Below are 20319 nucleotides of genomic sequence, written 5' to 3' on the forward strand. Positions count from 1 at the left end.
GTTTAAATGTAATTTGTTCATTCAAACAATTTTAGTATAGTCACAGAATCTAGTATTTTGGAACTTTTTTATCGGTTGAGACAATGTGCGAATAATTTATTTGCATTTTTACTTCACTTATATTGGACCCCTTCCAACTTTTTATATACTTCGAAACAGTTTTTTCTGAGCATCGTATCAAAGCAAAATAGCAAATAATTAGTTCGCTCACACCGAGTGTACAAATAATTTATTACGAGCTTTTAGTATTTCCGAAAGATTCAGGGGTACCTAGCAATTACGGGTGGGGTCTACCTAGTACATAATTTGAGCTTCCTTCGGCAAGCGAATCATCAAATAATTAGCATATTCACACTTATTAAGTGATCTGTTAAGAGAAATGTTTCGTGTCAAATCGATCTGTAAAAACACGACAAACAGATCAGAACAAAAATCATCCTATTCTTGCTACAATAGATGCAAACTCATTGGCAGACTGATCGGGCGTAATAGACGCTGTCAAGTAAACAAAGAATTCTTACATTTAATATATAAAATTATGAAAACAAGTATCATGTTCATGGTACTTCCCTCTTGTCCCTCAATCTCATTCCATCAATCTTTTAACAGTTCCAACCTTTTTATTTCTCTAAAACATACTTTCTAACATTTTAAGGAAAAGAGCTTTTAGTATGGTCACAGAGTGTTTAAGTAAGTAAAAATACACAGAAACAATAATTTATAGGATGTAATATCAAACACTCCAACTTGCTAGTAAGCAGTTCCTTAATTTTACAAGTCCACGTCTCATATTGACACGGTGTTACAATCAGACCGTTAAACTCAATATACAATTGTCACAAAGGTTAAAATACTATCGACATAAAATATTTAATGTTTGTCGTGAGCAAAAACAATATTCAGCAAAGCATGTCTATGGGTTAGTATTTTTATTATACTTTTTAAATAAAAACTCAATCCATATCCTCTTAACACATAAAGGAAATTGTCTACATGCAGTATAACAAATCTTATCTCGTGTCCAATTGTACAACATAAAATGGTTTTCTGCTAATGTTTCTCAGTCAAGGCAAATTATCCTACAAACGGTTTCAACTCAACAAAGCTCGAGATATCCGTAAAAGATGGGGTGGGACAAATATGGTTATTTTCTAAGGCAATTTTGCGCAAAGGTGTCAAAAATATACTAGTACCAACAAAAATGTATTCCTGAAGACCAAAAATTGAAATTGTTTCTTAAAAATCTGTACGGCCAAGTCTCACAAAGCCTAGGTGTTGAAACAAATTATAGCCAACATGTAAATTCCACGAAAGACCTATATTTTATTGCTGTTGCATAAAATATTCGTTATTTAAGGAACACAGCCATGCTACCATTATGAGGTTAAAATATTTATCTGTTATATAACACTGGCAAATATATGGAATTTACCAAATTTAAATTATGGCATAGCCATGATATTCTGCACGTTCTGTCGCAAATATCCTCAATATTACAATGGAAAGCATTCTCACGTATTATTTTAAACTAAATCATTTACCTATGAATTTATATTTCAAAATATATTTCCCTACACTCTATGTACATTGTAAAATCATTTATAGAATAATTATTTTGGCAAATATCTCGGAATTTAAAAAAGTCCAAGACTGTAGAGCACAAACTCGTTTTCTCCACGTGGTTTATACTTTAGTTAATAGATGGCAGTAAACGCGCTGTCCACGAATGCAGGTTGTGTCCAACTGTCCTAACTACGCCAGCCAAAATAATATTCACAGCACTTTTAAATGTTTTCCTTTACAATCATAATAATATTTGTAAAACTAATGTTTTATTCCACCAATTATTTCATAGATTATAGCATAGTTTATTCCAATGAAAACTAATAGTAATAGACATAAGCTATTTCAAGTGAGTATATGGAAAGCTAGCAACCTAAATGGTCAATGAACCCTAAATTTTTTTATGTTTTTTAAAAGGAGGCAATAAAACTTCCGGATAATTTTTCACCAATTAAATTATAGATCATGCTATATTTTATTACTACAATTAAATATGGAGCAATACAAAATACGATTTTTTTTTCTAATTGTCCTTTCCATAAGATTTTTTCTTTGGTTTCCAAGCTACATCCTAACCAATATATAGTCTATATTAAATGAATCTACAGTAAAATTAAAAGAGTTCTGTTCATTCACATCAAATACCATAAGTGAATCCTTTTCTAACTAAAGACCTTCGCTTCAATTCCTGTTGAGACCATATCGATTAATATGGTCTGTTCTCTTGATAATCAAAGGATTATTAAAATTTTGTAATACTATTTCATAAAAAGCTCACAATACCCAGCAAAGTAAAAAGTATGCCTCCACTAAAATTAATCGGATGTCTTCGCCTAAAATACGTACGCAATACCAATAAGCTACGGATTCGATTCCCGGTGGGGCACTCGCTCAAAAAAGTGTATAAGCTTCTTCAGGTCAGCCATCCTAAATGTGGTTTTCCTGGGTTTTCCTCATTCACAGCAGGCAAATGCCGGGGTGGTACCTAACTTGTAGGTCCCAGGCCGCTTCCTTTCTTTTCCAATTCTTTGTTTCTTTCTTCACTTTCCTCAAATAGTGTAATCGCCAACGGATGTCATGCTTCAAAACGTAAAAGATTAAATGGTCTTAGATGTCGAAAGGCCAAAAATCTAAATCCTAAATCCCTAATAAATAACCTACGATGCTGACTGAATTCCACAGCATAGAAAATTAGTTTAAAAATATTATTCTTATCAAATTGTATGGAATAGCAATAAAACAATTCTGTCTATTATCCGCATTACAAATTTTATAGTCAAGTATCAATAATATTTACGTACACCAGCAAGCTAAATTGAAATAGTCGAGCATAGAACTATAACAATAATAATAAATTATCTGTTCATAATTGAAGATACAAACCGAAAAATAAGGTGTGCGTCTATTTTATTAATTTTTGCTTTTCAAACGTATTTTCAAATTCAAATCATCTCCACTGAAATCTTCGAGACAGGAAACAAAACGAGACGAGACGCGCAATTTTCATAAAGTCAATAAATTGTTTTAAATATATTTTCAAACTATTAAATATAAAATAAAATTCAAATTAACTTACCACAGCCCTCGCAAAACACCGCACAAAATATTAGCACTGCTTAGTAAATCTTCATTGAACTTCCACAATGTAATCCATAATAATACTAAAATGCAATAGAGAAATAGGTGTTGTTGTGTCATCCATTTATGCACATTTCAACCAATGAAAAAACAGTATTCAAACCTAGCGTCGGAACATTCACCTCATGACTCAAAAACTGAAATTTCACCTGTTACAAATACCAACGGAGTCTGTGACTGCCTAGCTTCTCCTTGCCTTGAAACAATTTTTCATTGGAAGAAACGTTAGTACAATATTCATTGAATAAAGCAATATTTTCTTCTTTAATAACCCTGTTTATAATCCTTTTTTTAATATTGTTCATATAGCTCAATCATTAAAATGCATTTAAATCCTTTTTCTGCAAACATTTTTGTCCTTGAAACCCCAAATTCGATTCCCGTTGGACGCTCATGTGGTTCACCTTAAACTGTAAGTCCGCGTTTCATATAGCCCCGGTGCTAAACTCAAATCAACACAACTCAACTCCACTCCAGGGGTCCCAACTAATGTAAGTGATAGTATACATCTAAATCTTATTTATTTAAAAACAAAGTTCAATTTTTCGAGACTTGCCTATGGACAACTGCTCAAATATTTTATAGTGAGATGCATAATTCAACCACCACAATCATAAAATTATTGTAAACATGCAGCATGACAATACTAAATGTCCCCAAAGAAAATCGTGTTCTCGATTCCTATGGTTCAGACAAAATATTCTTCCTCTTCATAAATATTAGTACCTCCAATCTCAAATAGTGTTCACTAATACACAGTGTCATCACGAAACGAATTTAAATAATACATCCGTGTCAATAAATCTAGAAATAATGATGTTATCCCAAAGAAACCAAAACGAGAATTTCTGATTTCAGTTTCAATAAAAAATATTAGTGTATACTTAGTTTTTGCGCCCTCCACGAAAATCAAATGGCATGTTAATAATTTAGAAATTTCAGCTTAGCTGTTTACAACAAATAATGTCTCTAAAGAAATAAGCGTGATTCCGTTATGTAATAGCTAAAACAAACTCTTTTCGATTTTAACAAAGGGGAAGGGGAGTCGGTATATTAAATTTATGTAATTCTATAAACAATATATATATATACTCGAGTAGTCAGCTAAAAAGGACAAATGTATTAATTAATAATCAACAGCAACAAAGTGTTATTTTAAGAGCTAGATTCAACAAAATAAATAAACGAGTTATCAATGTAGTCCGTATAAAAATGTAATATAATTTCATTAGTTTAATAATCCAATAAAACGCAAACAGAAAAACAAGTACGGCCATTAAAAAGCTATATTGTTATACCTAATCATATAATCTGCAACCATTTCAACATTTAAAAAGTCAATTTCATTTTCTTTCAAGCTTAAAAGGTAAATGGCACTAGGAGGGGCTGTATACACCAGTAGCAAATACAAGTTTTGACTTCTCAACCACAAAAATGGCGTAAATGTTAAGGTGACGGACTGAAAACACAAAGGTAGCAAGTTCTCGTCCCGAGCTATTTCACTGAAATTTTATTTTCATACAATTTAGCATCGGAAATGTTATCAAGAATAACAATAATAATAAATGGCGAATGAAAAATGTTTTATACAAGGAAACATAATTCAAGGTATCCAATTCAAATGATATATCAGTATAAAGCAACACGTATTATCCAGTGGAATGAAAATGAGGAACAAGCTAAACTTGTAGAAATATACAGTTCCGGGTAGCGTACGTGTAAGCGTCATGGGAATATTCACAATGTAAAATTAACTTTTCATACTTTAAAAAATCTTCAATGCATAAGTGTTCAATTTTTATACTTATAAAATTACATTATCAAATTCATATATTCACGTAATTAATTAATATTTATTATATTCAGTAATAATCTAAATCAAAATACTAAATCGCTCTAAAATCATAAGTTTCAATTGCACCATCGCAATATTTCTTCAATTTTCGGTTCACGCTGCAAGTTCTAACACGTTATAAAGATTACCAGCATCAATGAACCAGTAGTCAACAACAACCAACCAGGAAATAGGCGGCACCGGAGTTGAGGATATAGCAGCAAAGGATAAGTGAAAAGGTATGTAATATCTTTATCTTCTTACGTGGGCTAAAGTATACAAGAGCCGGCTAATTGCATTAGAGCGTGGCGCAGCAGGCGGTTATACAAAGCGAACGCAAATCTATAAAGGAAAAGCCGCTACGGGGTCAGACAGTAATGGCGCCAGCGGAAACATCTTACACACGTCATAAGGTAAATAAAAAATAAACAGTGCTTCCTAATGCTTAATAAAAAGTAAAAAGGATCTTCTAATGCGTAATAAAAAAGAACAGGGCTTTCTGAGGAAAATAAAAAAACATGTCTTGGTTTCTAAATGCCACTAACAAAAAATAGCAGGGATTTCTAATGCATAATAAAAACAGAACAGAGCTTTCTATGGACTGCTAAAAATAAACAGGGCTCTTTGAGAAGGAATAAAAAATAAACTAGGCTTTCAGAGAAGGAATAAAAAATAAATAGGGCTTTCTGAGGGAAAACAAAAAAGTTAATTGTGTTTTCAAATGAAAATACGGGTGAATTATGGATAAAATCAAGTCAGAATCGGTCCACAAACAAGTAAAAAGAAGACTCTAAGGACATAAAAACTATCGTAACCCCCTATATACCTCTATAACAATTCCAAATGATAAAAGGGTTTTGGTCTATAACTTGCCACAATCCTACTGCGGAGGTCTGAGGGCGGAGTCCCCAGGTAGTCAAAGGCTAGTGTATCTACCCTATATAACGCAATCTTGTGAACTTACTAACTTCCGTAACTGTGACTGGATTTGAAGGATACTTTGCTGATACATCAAATGCATTAAAACCGCGGTCCCATGCATGCAAGGGGGAGCTAACCCCTTACCATATATACGTGGCAATGATCATGGAGCTAGAAAGTTGGAACAAACTTTTCCAAGCTTTTGCCCCACTGAACACTCTCGCAAGCTTTTGCACAACTGAACACAAACAGAGTTGGGCCAAATTAGTGCACCATACGTAGCTTTTGAGATCTAGCATGAAATAAATCAAAACATTTAATTTTTCCGGGCTATGACTATCGTCACGCACGTGCTTTCTTCGCGTTTTCAACATGTCCTAACTTTTTTATCCATGTAATATCAGTCATGTTTTTTTTTTTTTGTAACAATTTATAGATATATGGAATTACTTTGTGGAATAAGCAGGAATTTTTAGCACTTTGCTCTTTTGAGATATTACGCCCCAAAAATGGCACCAAAATCACAAACTTCAAATTTCGAACCCCTATAAATCTATAGTCTCAGTAGTACCATAGCTGTGGATATTTCTGCAGAGTCTTTACATGTAATAGTATTCAGCACAAAACGTATGAACCCCCCCCCCACTTTGCCATTCCAAAATACAGCTCTTTAAAAGTTTAATTTTCTGTAGTTTTTCTGGTGATTTCACGTATTGGTTTGCAATCCTGCATATTTATTTAGACGCAAAAGTTTATATTCTCCGTGTAACTCAGTCTCTCCTCTAAACATTCGTTTTTGTTTGGTGTTCGTCTGATGCGTAAGTCCTGAACAAATGTAGTTTTCGTAAAGGCTTGCAAATGCAAAAATTGGCACTCCACTGACAACAAAGATGGCCGCCATTCAGCAACATTTGTACATACAACAACGTGAATAATGTTATTGACCTTCTCATACACAAGGTTCATCACACTCAAATTTTTACAATTTTCGGAGGTGGTCGAGTAACCACCACTGGACCACTTCGTATGCATTGACCCCGAAGCAGTTTTTCAAAAGAGTCTTCTGAAAAGTCAACTTCTCAAACTTTTGTATCTTTGTTTTTATTTATTCGAAATTCGTTATATCATAACCATAGTATTAGACACCAAAATATTTTAGATCAGGCCCGCAACCAGAGGGGGGCCTGGCCCCCTAAACTATTCGTGGCCCCGCCAGAGACCTTAATATAAAATGAAATAATTAATACAAAAAACACAATTTAGATATAAGTAAGAGACTTTTTGCTCATCTAACATATTCATGATCCCCCAAACCTCTGTGGCTGCTTTCGGATCTGTTTTAGATGTGCATTAACTTACCCGTCTCACTTGCGTTGTTATTGTTAAAGAGGATACCAATATTTGGATGATTATCATACTTTGGTGTCTTAGTTTGTATCACTGAATAGTAGATTTGGTACTGACTGTTTTCGAATAATCTGTCGTAGTGCCACTTGAGAAATGTAACTTTATATTGAGTGGGAAACAGTTGACCTGATCATATCACAGAGTATATTAGACAATGCCTCATTGTCAATATTTGCATGTTTATTCAGGGGCGTCATTTAGGTAGGGCAGGAGGGGGCAATTGCCCCCCCAAGAGTTTGAGAAATACATACACTTTAATCGATTGTCTACTAATATACCAGTACAAAACCGGAAAGTCTTATGTCTGTGGTGCTTTTGCCCCCCTCAAGCGAAGTCTGAAATGACGCTCCTGTGTTTATTAGTTTAAAAGTTACAAGCACGCATCAAGACAAATGCTCCTCCCTAGATGAATCGCTGATCTGTGAAACGTCATAAATCAACCATATGCCGAAAATGAGTTTACATGCATCTTTGATTGTTGAAGGATAGCTACACCGTTGGGTTGTGATGTGTCAGAAAACACGGTAATAGTCCGTGCAATATGGAGCTGCGTCGTTGAGTTGAAAAACGTCACAAATCAATGGCTTACGGCATCATTGACATACGTAATTGACTTATGACGTTTCTCAAATCTGCGATTCATATATATATAGTAAAACTTTGTCCCATATAGGTATAGGTAAAGCGTTAATAAAAAGAGTGTCTGGAATGGATCTCCCACTACCAATTTTATTATAAAATTTCTCTATAAAAGTATTTTCACAAAATACTGTACAAATTAATCTCTCTAATATCAAAGGTTAGTTATAGGTGGTCTTTGACCGTAAGATCACAGACAGGATCTCTGCAGAGTTCCATGCAGGCTAAGCGAAGTCGTATTAGGTGCCCAAAACTCCGAAGCAAGCAGTGGGTAGGTTAATTGGCCAACAGAGACCCGAAGCAAGCTAAGCGGCTGAGGTTGGGATTCCCAGTCAGAGCCCCGAGCAGGCTAAGCCAGGGGAGATGATAGGCGTAGTCCCGAAGCAGACTAGAGGAGGGTCACCAGAAAACTGGTACTGAATTGCCTTTGTCCATCCAATTATAGGGTTCCTTGGGTGGTAGTGGCGCTGCTGCTCCGATGTCTTCTGCTCCGTGGGAGGGGCTAGAAGCCGTCGTCTGCAAGTGATTGTAGATCCATCTGGTGTGAAGTATTCTTGCCGAACCATGTGGTGGTGTTTGTAAACACTGACTTGTGGAATTGTTTGTTTATCACATGGGATATTACAATATATATATATATATATATATATATATATATATATATATATATATATATATATATATATATATATATATATATGTGTGTGTGTGTGTGTGTGTGTGTGTGTGTGTGTGTGTGAGTGTGTGTGTGTGTGTATTGAAACACCACAAGGGAAACAGGCAAGAACATTAAGGGAGCTAATTTTATTTTGTAGCTTCGACCGAGTTACTGTGACTTTTCTTTAAAAATGCGTGAAACAATGGAATCATTATCATCGGAAGAACAATAGGTAATTACATTAATTCAGCCTGTTTATTCCTTACAAATTGAGAATATGGGGCCACTTTTTGGAAAAATTATAGATGAACTTCGTTAATTCATTAGGATTGCCAACTCTGGAAAATAAAAAAAAACGGTCCTCTCTCAAAATTCCCTACGATATAGATCTAAGTGTGAAGTATCTTTGTTCGGACCTATCCATGGGAAGGAAATGTACTATCGTGAGTAAAAGTGCATTAGCACATGTATTCTGCATATCCTTCGTACATTCACTAATAAGTGTAATAGATACACTGTGCTATAAATGAGAAACTGAAATTGGCATTGATCATTTTATTGTGTTTACCAGTAACTGCCACTTCTTTAAAATTATCGAAGCAGATCAAGAAAAGTATGTTATTTCTTACGTGACAATTTTGGATTTGGAAAATGAAATTTATTCTTTAAACTTATACTTTAATTACAGGAAATTGCATTAAGAAGTCATTTTTTCAGTCTCAATAAATATAGAATTCCTTACATGTAAATTTCAAATTTTACCTAATACAGTCCCTGACATCTCTTTAAAATTATCTAAACAGATAATGGTGAAAGGTGACAGTTTTGGATTTACAGAATGAAAGTTACTTCTTGAATCTATACTTCGAACTAGATAAATTTGAAAAAATCGGTCATAAAGAGTTGGTAAGGAAGTCTGTCCAGTCACCGCTTTAATCAAAATAGTCCAATATTTAAGGAACTTACTTATGTAAGCTTCCAACGTGTAACGTAGAAACAGTGTTAAGAAATGAGAATGGAATTATACGTGAGATAAACATTCACCTATAATGAAGTAGGTAGTTCAGTATGTGGGTGTATAGATTTGTATAGAATGGTTGCGAAAGCGCCTTACATGCGTCTGCTTGCTATTGATTCTATGTCCTACACTTTTTAAGGGGTTATAAAATATATTATTTCGTGTAAGTATATCTAACAGTTGAACAGTATTGGAATATTAGTTTCCATAGCATATTAGTGTGTGTATTCATATTAACCCTTTGTTCTCCAAAGAATGAATTTATGAAGAGAAAGAAAACAACAAATTTTCAACGTCAATTGGCTATACAGTTTCAGCGCGAATGAAAATCCTGAAAATAATTTAAACTACTGTCCTTAGATGGCTTGCAAAGTTCTTACTAAAAGATGATTTCCTTCTAAATCCACTATGCTGTACGGAGAAGAGTTAAAACTGTGGTTTCACACTGAAACCACTGGGCCGGAAAGAGTTAAATTTGTACGATGTTGGTGGGCAGGATCAAAGAAATTGTTAAGAATGCTGTAAACTTTCCACTTAACAAAAGTCTTTAATTAATTCGGTATTTTCCAGTATGTGGCATTCTGATTTGCTGCAATTCATCTTACAACATAAAGTAAAGAGGCGATGGGTTACGTTTTCTCGGAGACATGACACGTCAGTCTAGTGACAGTGAGTGACCTTTTCTTCAAAGAACATACATGAGCTCGTCACAAGGATGTTATAAAATAGAGAACATCTATAGTTAGATTTGTACCCGTAACTCATTGAAGCCTAAAAACAAGCGAACATCGATAAGCCTGATTGGCTCTTCTTTCTTCAGTCATTAATCTTGGTTCATAACACTAGGTTCTCCGTATGTTTACATGTAGTGTTTATTACGTTCATTTCTATTTAAATATTCAAAATAGTTACATAGTTCAAATGGACACGGACTTACTTGGGCTTGGGTTCCTTTCTTCTCAATTGGAATCGAGCTCCCTCGCACTCGGGTTCACTTCCCTCAACTAGACTCGGGCTCAGCACCATCAACAAGTTTAAGCTCATTAACGTCAGCGAGACTCACTCATTTGGGCATGGACTTCCTAATTTAATTTGTTCTCACGCTTACTCAGACTTGGGGTCACTAACCTCAAATAACCTCATGCTTTGACCTATTTCCCTCATGCTTTGACATGTAACTCACTACCTTCAGTGGTCTTTGCAGTTATATGGGCTCGCGCTCAATAATTTGATTCGGGTAATTACCTTCAATACAACTTAGGCTCATTACTTTCATTGTCACTCGCTCTCACTCCGGCTCCAGCTCACCAACCCCAATTGGTTCTGCGATCGCTCACACTTCCCATGGTTTGCTTAATTTAAGAAATAAGCACTAAGATATTATAATTTCTAAATTTTACTTTGGGACAGTGATTATAAGTTGAGCCAGAGAAGATGGCACAGTGGGCACGGCGAAGCTGTAACGAATGATTTCATTTCGCATTATGGCATATCTTCTATATTACTATTATATTACTATGGGAATATCCATTCTTAGTTCGACATACATAACTGCCAGAATGGTTTTGGTTTCTACATATTTTCCTCATTATTTACAAGTTAGTCAGCTCAATGGAGTACTTCATACAACATCAAAACGAAGGAAAGAGAAGCGCTAGTCACGTCTGAATTGAACATTTCTCTACTCTGAAGCTGCTGTATAGCTCCAAGTACATGCTCAATTTCATTGATTATTTAGCAAGATCACTCGCAGCGAATGGAGATAAAGTTTCAATAAAAACGACCCATTGCAATGATGGAATCTTTGACAAAATATGGAAAAATATTAACCGTCTAAACAGTCTCAGAGCTCATTTATTATTATACACTACAATTTGATCTGTAATTTTGCGGTTGTCTTTAGTATTCTATTGAAATTGCTTTCATTCAAATATATACTTCTTCTAAATATTTTTTCTCTTGTTATTGCTATTTTAATTTTACCTTGAAATTATTTTGCAACATCATAACATCGTTTCAGTAGCTTTCCGCTGGGGTATCTTTGAATTAAAATTGAGTTTCGGTCTGGAAAAATGGCGGATGGCATTCTAGTTCGTGTATATTAGTGAAAGTGCAGTGCAATTATAGTTTAGTTACAAGTGTTGTATTGAGTGTAGTATTCAGTGTCGTGTTTTTTCTGTGTTCTAATTCATTATTAATTTTGTATTTTGTGTATATATTGTTATTTTGCTGGGTTTTTGTTTGTGGGTTTCTTTCTGAAACCCCAGTATATCTGATAATACTAATTTGACTATTCTGCATGCACGAGATTCGGATACTTTAGAAATCACTATGGACACTGATGCTAATTCAGTTGTTCCTGAGTCAAGCCCTTCTTCTGCTCTTCGTACGGTTCAAGCTAACACATTCGTACCTGATATCCTTTGCTCTACGGCGTCCACTGCTATTTATCATAAACTGATATTTATCATAACATAAGATACCAATTTTACACAATTGAAAAAAATATCAATCTAATCATTTAGCTCCATATTATGTCTTTCTTAAATCCATTCTTGATGATATTGAAAAAACATATTATGGTAATCAGTCGTAAATTATATCTTGCTGGCATTCCTGGTATTAAGTCTATTGCACCTATCGGACGTAACTTAATCAAACTTCAATTTCGTTCAGGTACTGAAGGTAACGGTTTTCTGGAACACATTCTCTTAATTCAAAACCAGTGGGATGGTTATATCCCGAACCACCTTCTATACTCTACTGGTGTCGTACGGGATATCGATACTGGTATCACTATGGATGACTTACTTACCGATATCTTCTGTGATGTACAGGTAACGTCAGCTAGGAGAATTTATCGCAAAGATTCTAACAATGAACTTCAACCAACTAAAACTGTCAATCTCACTTTTAATTCACAACTCTTTCCAGAGGATATCAAACTTTATTATGTTCGCCGTACTGTTTCTACCTACATTCCTATGATCCCTTAATGCCTACAGGGTTGTTTTAGATATGGACATCTCAATCGTAACTGCCGATTAAATAGCAAAAGTTATGGTGCTCCTCACGCTTCAGATACCTGTACCAACCCCCTTAAATGCATTAATTGCGGTCAAGCTCATCCGAGTGATAGTCAAGATTGCCTGGAGAGAAACCGTCAGAAGAAAATTATGGAAATAATGACCCTCAGTAGAATCTTGTTTAATGAAGCCTGCAATCTTATTTCCAAATCAACGGACAAAACACCTCCATATCAATTTTCTGCTGATATACCTCCTGCCAGTCATGGTACTTTTTTCTTCTTACAACCAACAACACATCACTCATTTTACGCCAGTATCGTATCTTCTGCTTCCACGTCTACTTTTGCTCCTCCTAAAACTACAACCAACGACTCACCTCCGGGGAACAAACGACGCAATACGACTGGTACCTTTTCCCTCATCTTCGCAACCAAATCGTACCTCGTACAGATAGTATACATCGCCGGAAGCCTTTAATTTCTTCTCCTACATCCAATTCAGCAGTTAACTTGTCGGCTCCACCTGTCCTTCAGGATGTAACCCGATTTCCTAAAAGGAAGATTATACGTCCAATATCCGATCAATCTACAGAATCATCTGGTAAGACTCTGTCCCTTTATCGGGGCGAGCAGACATCTTCAAAATCATCTTCTCCTTTGTCGCTTTCATCCCATTCCTCCCCGCCTTCCTATATAAGCATGGAATTCCAGAATTTTTCCACTCGTTCTCCTCAGAAGTATAAGAATGCACTTCGGAAATGTTTATCCACCTTTTTGGTGGACCTCTGGCAAATAAATGCGATTCTCATCTCGAACCTTTATTATCCACTCGCTATCTTTCCCTTGACATCAACTAATATGGCGCAACAGCGACTTCGACGCGTTACTGTACTCCAGTGCAATTTCCAGAGCGTCTACGGAAAAACTCATCATCTCTATCATCTAATTCATATTTTTTTCTCCAAACCTCATTTTCTTACAAGAAACCTGGTGTAAACCTAACTTGCCCCTACAACTATTATACTGTAATTAATCAATTTCGACATGATCACCATGGAGGCATTCGACTTGTGTCAAACATAGTCTTCCTCATAATACTTTTCCTATTCAGTCTTCTCACAATTCCTCTCACGTTCAAATGCTTGGTGTTACTGTGGATACTGTTCACTTTGTTAACCTTCATATACCACCATCGATTCGTCCTGATTTCGCATTTTGGGATCATCTTTCTCAAGGCAATTCACACATTGGCTATATAGGAGCGACTTTAATGTACACAGTACCCTCTGGGGCAGCAATCGCACTGATGTGGCTGAAAAAACCTTTTATACAGCCTTAGCAAACTCTCCGTATCTTTTCCTAAATAATGGCTCTCCTACCAGAATTTCTTTTACCGGTAAATGGGCACCTGATCTAACGTTATCCCGCAATCGTTTATATATTGATACGGAATAGCATACTTGTTTCAATCCCTGTGATAGTGATCACTTTCCGATTCTCTCCACTACTAATCCCTTTCTTCATTCTCATGGCTGTTCTCTCTCATCTACTTTGGCATTCACCTCCAAATTACAACATATTGCCACGAACTTGAACTGGACTCATTATTCTTATCACATTGCTGAACAAATTTCCACCTTAACTCCTGAAGCGTTCAATTCTTCCGGTTCACAGTTCTTCTCTCTTATCAAATCTACTGTTTCTCATTTATGCAAACAGGCCTATTCCTCTCCTGCCTACCGCACCACTTTATGTCTCTCTGTCCCTCACAGGAAACCTATATGGTGGCCATCATCTTGCCAGCAAAGCATTAATCTCAGTCAATAGGTCTTTCGCATTTTCCTTCAACATCCATCCAAGGACAATTTCCTTTCCTACAGCTATCACAAAGCCCGTGCTCGACGCATTATTAACACCACTAGGCGTCATAGCTGGCACGACCTTTGTACTTCTCTCTACTCGTGTACCCACTCGTAAGCTTTGGAATTTTTGGAAACGTTACACTCACAGCGACTCTTCCCAGAATCTACCTCTTCACTTTCAGGATTCACGATGGGTTGACCTTTTCCATCATTCTTCATCAGCACCTTATGTCAATAATGATCGACTCTCTCTTGAACGCCAACTTTTTAGCAATTCTGACCCTGTTCTTAATCGCGACTTTTCCCCTTGCGAATTGGAAACTGTTCTCAACAGCATTATGAAATCTACTGCTCCAGGGATCGATGGCCTTACCTATAATCATTATAAACATCTTCCGCCTTCTGGATTCACTTTGATGTTCCCATACTTCAATTACATATGGAACACCGGTCTTATTCCTTCGGCATGGAAAAATGTGTTAATTGCAACAGTTCCAAAAATCAAAAGTTCTGTTCGTTCCGCAGAGAACTTTCGCCTCATAGCTTTGCTTCCATGTGCTTACAAAATCTTCGAACACCTCATTCTCAACCGTTTAACCTGGTTTCCAACTATATAGTTGGAAATGTACGAAGATTTTACGTTAGAATTCCTTAATTCCAAGACGGTAGAAGGCGGCATTATAATCTCTGTACCAAAACTTCCGTCACTAACTATCAATTCTGCTGGAGGAGGAGGTAAACTCAAATCTGACACTGAATGTGCATCCTCATTTTTGTTCGAAGTGGTGAACTTTTCTGGGGTCACTTCAGGTTCTTGATCTCTTTCTTCAATCCTCTCGTTACATTTATTCTCAAAACTCTTCATCTGCAGTGGCGTATCATCACCAATTTTTTTCATTAAACTTTTCATAACTCTATAGAGCAAAATTAGACTTACAACTGCAATAACGGTTTGCACAATGTCTAAAAAGTAGCTCAATTCTTGCAAGGAAAATTCCGTAAACGCACTACATTTTCTACAAAACCATATAAAATTGAAAATCCCATGTTCTCTTAGCAAATAAATAAATAGAAGAGTGGTGATGATATTCCAAATAAGAATAATTCCTGGTATAAAATATTCATGCTTATAGATAGGCATCTTAATGGGCGTCTGGTCAATTATCGTAAATGCTGATATATTCATATGTTGGATCGAAGAACTCCAAACATCATTAAGTAAAGATGAGATTAAAAAATTCATTTCCTTTATACGTAGATCGTAATAGCATCAGATCATTAGAGACTAGCTGGCACGGAAAAACGTAAAAATACAGGTTCTGTAAGATCATTGTCGAGACACGGAAAATCCGATCTGACGAAAAGATTTCTCTCCACAATTAACTTAGTATTGCATGGTATTCGAATTTTAAGGGCTCCGTATAGTCTGGCTTCTTCTGGAACTCGAATAGTAGACACATTTTCTCTAATCTTCAAAGTTAGGAATTCTGGTGGATGTGTTAAAAAAAACTCATGCGATCCAATGTCTATAATCAGTGCCTCTTTCGAATCATAGCACGTATGGTCACAGTTGTGTAATATTTCCCTGACTGTACTTGCAACGAAAGCTGCGTGAGCACAATTTATTAAACGAGATTGTGTCACTGTGTGTGTGTAGGTATCTTACATAATTTTGATTGGCTATAATGACAAGCGAGAAGGCTTGTTCCTGTTATTGGTATAAGATCTTTTTATCTTGAACTACCATAACTAAAGGCTGGATATCAACGGTACAGGTTTGGTTATATACAGCAAACGGAAGTGGCTGCACATCATATAACTCAAATGAAGGCTGTATTTCAACGATCGGAATTTTCATCTGTAGGTAAATGTACGTGTCGGTGATTGAACAAGTCAAAACATTAATTGAATAATACATCTCCAATAACGACTTATCTATGGCTAATTTATATCCATTTTTCAAAATGATATTCTCAAATTCAGATAAATGTGCGTGCAACACTTTATAAGGAATTATATTAGGGTTCAGCCTTGCATCTGTACACATCTGAATTGTCAGATCATATTTAAAAATTTGTAGAAACTGTACAAACTGCGTTAAAATCGAATAAAACTCTTGAATGAACGAAATAACCTCTTTATGAACTCGATTTGCAAGCTTATTAAGATGATCTCCCAGATCATGTTCTTGATCCAATATTTTTGCCGAAAAGTTTCTAATTTTATGAAAATTATCCTGTATCTGATCTTGAAAACTTAAAAATTCTGAAGTTGTGTTCTGAATATATAAATTATTTTTCAACAATTGTTTTTGTAAACCCAGTACTGTTTGTTCCAAATGAAATTCCTTCTTATTTGTCGAATCAATAGAAGAACTGTCAGCTACGTCACAACACCAATTCAATGCTTTCCCAATGAATCCTAGCAGTGCACGCGGAGATCTGGTTGATAATCGATGAAATCGTGGATTTGGAGGCTTTAAAAAATAATCGTTAATATGGACTTGCAGATCATGTAAATCTTTTGCAGCTTCGCAGACATCTGGAGCTAGAGTGTCATTTTCGTTGCAAAGCAGAGATTCAAAAAGAGAAGAAACCTTAACATCATGCGGAAAGGAAAATGTCAAATTAAAATAAGTGTTGGTACAAAATAACATTTGGGAAAATAAACCGGATGTTGTTTGGAACTCGGTGTTATTAGACGTCACATGTGGGAAAGAGAAAGATAGGATAATGCAGCTTAAAACAAAATAGGTTATCTGAAACACAAATTAAATATAATGAGAATTTAGAATTTTCACATGTTCTATTGATTATCATCTCTGTTAGCCTAAGTATATATATGTTCTTGTTAAATTGCGATACTAATTTCAATGTTTCCTTTTTTCTAGGTAAGTGGAATGCCTTCTAGTACATCTCATTACTTCACCTAATTTTATTTTCAACAATGAAGGTAGAAAAGTCATAGCTGAAACTATTTTTGGGAGATGGTTTAATACTTCCTCTGGACCTGCACATTAGCAGAATAATGGACACAGGAGTTTTTGGTGGTGGTAAAAGGTTGTACTAACCCAAATTAACATAGAAATAGCTCCCTGTTAGGCCACTAATAAACTAATCAATGGTTAAGTACACTGTATATATTTTATGCTCTTGTAAAGGACAAAAAACTTATTTCGGGAAATATTCGTGCATCACTTTTTCGTAAATAATTTGATTTTGTTTATCGAATTGAACAAAAATTATTTTTTCAAAATAATCGAGGGACTCCTCGAGATACTCCCGTACTACGTTCAAAGCAATTCTTGCAGTTTCCAATTTCGGGTAGTTAAATACTTCCGTAGCTATATTTGGGAAGGCAATGGTCGTTATGTCATTGTCCATAGCCAACTGTAGGGATTTCTCATAACACATCCTTAGGCGCTTAGGATTTTTATCATCGGGTGCAGATACATGTATAACATAATCTACAGGTAGATTATATCCTGAGGTTAATACGGCATTACCTGGGTTCAAGTGACCAATTTTCTTGCACTCCTGCCTCATTTCAATTCCCGCCAAAGACTGTACCATCAAGTCTACTCCTTCTCTTGGTTGCAACTGGGTGTTGGATGGATTTACGATCGCCTGTCCTGCCAGTGACGTAATAGACCCATAATACAAAGCCACTTTCCGGTTAATTTCCTCGTTGACGGCAAACTTCGGTTTTTCTACATCAGCCATCGATTTGGTATCGGGTCCGGTCTCTTCCCACGACGGAACATCGGACATCAATTTCACATCTCGAATGAACAATGAATCCGCTTCCCCCGTGCTTTCCTCTTCCTGATACTCCATCAAAAAGGAAGTGGACTCCTCCTGCTGCTGAAAATCCTTTTCCTGGACTCCTTCACCCAATATTTGTGCATCCTGATTCTCTAACTTTTGCAAGTCCTTATATATTCCCATCTCAATTGGATAATTCTTCTTAAGCCGGTCTATAGAAAAGGAATCTATCTTAATCTGTCCTCTGGGTGTTCGAAACTTAACATAATAGCTGTTATCATGTTTTTGGACACAATTTGACCAGGTCCAAAATACTTTTCCGAAAAAGCAGCACTTTGTCCTCGTTTTCTAGACAGATCAAAAATCCAAACCGCTTCACCCTGCTTGAATTCTTGTTGTATCCGCCTCTTGTCATAAGACTTCTTGGACGTCAGGTGTCGGTTGTACAAATTTTCCTGGGCTTTTTCGCGTATATACTTCAGTGGTTCCAATCTGTCTTGGTTTTCCGAAAATTCACATTCCGTACCCAACATGGCAGAATGCAACAACCGAGGAGAAAAGCCGTGGAGGAGTTCGAAAGGAGAATATTTCATGCTCAAGTTGCACGTGACGTTATAGGCAAAGGTTACTTCTGGTAAAAGTTCAATCCAACGTGATTGGTCAGTTTTGTCTAAGGCAATCTTCAATTGCTGTTCTATATTTCTCACTGCCATTTCTACGCTCTCAATTGAAAAATGCCCTTGAACGTCAGCGAAATGTATTTGAGTCCCCAGTATTTTACATAACTCCTTAAATACTTGACTAGTAAATGCAACACCTCTATCACAACAAATTTGAGTTGGTATCCCATACTTCAATATGACGTTGTCATATATGAAAGCACTAACAGAAGCTGCAGAAGCATCTGGTAAAGAACCAGTAATACAAAAACGAGTTCCTTCATCTATGACTATGATTAGAAATTTGTGGCGTAAAATATTATTACTAGGGTAGGTCCCACCGAGATCCACATAAATTCTAAAGAAAGGATGGACGCTAGGATGTGTCTGAAGACTACCAAACTGTTTTCCACTCCTCTTTTTTAACAACTGACAAAGTCACGCAAGATTGGCACTTATCATACACAATGTTTTTCATATTAGGGAAATAGACAGTCTTTACTAAGAGGTTGTATGTTTTCGAAAATCCACCATGGCACGCACCCAGTTTCCCGCAATGCAGTTTCTCAAATACAATGTCTCGCAATTTCGATAGTACTGCTAACAAATCGACTTTACCGAATGGTGTCTTATTCACTTTGTATGCTACATTATTCTTCAAAACAAAATACGATGCCTGTCTTTCATAGGCTGGATCCTTTTCTGCTCGATCCTCCAAGTGATCAAGAATTTTCTTCAGTACTGCATCTTCTCGCTGTTCTTTAGCGATATCAATGAGGTCCAAGTCTTCGATTAGGAAAATTCTCGGGTCAGAGGCCCTCTCTTCTTCATCTTCCTTGTCGCGACTATGTTTAACAAAGCGACTCAAACTGTCGGCTTCTATGTTGTCGGTATCTTTCACGTGGGCGATGGTAAAATCGTAACAATCAATCTCAGACATCCAGCGCGCTAATTTACCTGTCAGGTTATTACTGTAGCGAAGGAACGTAATAGCTTTGGAGTCTGTATGGAGATAGAAATGTCGACCCACCACGAAATATCTGGAAGAGCGCAGGGCATACAGCAGAGCCAAGAGTTCCAAGTGGTACACAGACAAATTTTTTTCTGAAGGTCCAACTGCTCGACTGCCATATGCGATTGGCACTAATTCAGCTTCAGGATCGTCTGAAATAGGTTGTTTTTCTACAGCTGTGAGGCCCTTCTTGCAGGCATCGGTGTAGATATGTAGATCCCTCTCTGGTTTGTATCCCATCAATGTTGAGGCTTCGAAAATTGCTTCTTTCAGAGCTTCAAAAGATTCTTGTTGCTGGGTTCCCCACTTAAAATCT

General features: G+C 36.2%; 2 protein-coding genes across 2 annotated transcripts; both read right to left on the minus strand.

The window, feature by feature from the left end:
• Window positions 1-433: 433 nt before the first annotated feature.
• LOC145685213 (ADP-ribose glycohydrolase MACROD1-like) lies at window positions 434-18515 on the minus strand. The gene is made up of 3 exons (XM_081757573.1): window positions 17848-18515; window positions 15262-15482; window positions 434-495 (listed from the first exon to the last, which is right to left on the minus strand). The coding sequence occupies exons 1-3, from the start codon at window positions 18513-18515 to the stop codon at window positions 434-436; spliced, it is 951 nt and encodes a 316-aa protein (XP_081613699.1).
• Window positions 18516-18559: 44 nt separating this feature from the next.
• On the minus strand, window positions 18560-19045 carry LOC145685214 (uncharacterized). Its single transcript, XM_081757574.1, has one exon. The coding sequence runs from the start codon at window positions 19043-19045 to the stop codon at window positions 18560-18562; it is 486 nt and encodes a 161-aa protein (XP_081613700.1).
• Window positions 19046-20319: the final 1274 nt, after the last annotated feature.

The sequence above is a fragment of the Thermobia domestica genome, chromosome 5 (genome assembly GCF_964235325.1).
Source record: "Thermobia domestica chromosome 5, izTheDome1.hap1.1, whole genome shotgun sequence".
Lineage (NCBI taxonomy): Eukaryota > Metazoa > Arthropoda > Insecta > Zygentoma > Lepismatidae > Thermobia > Thermobia domestica.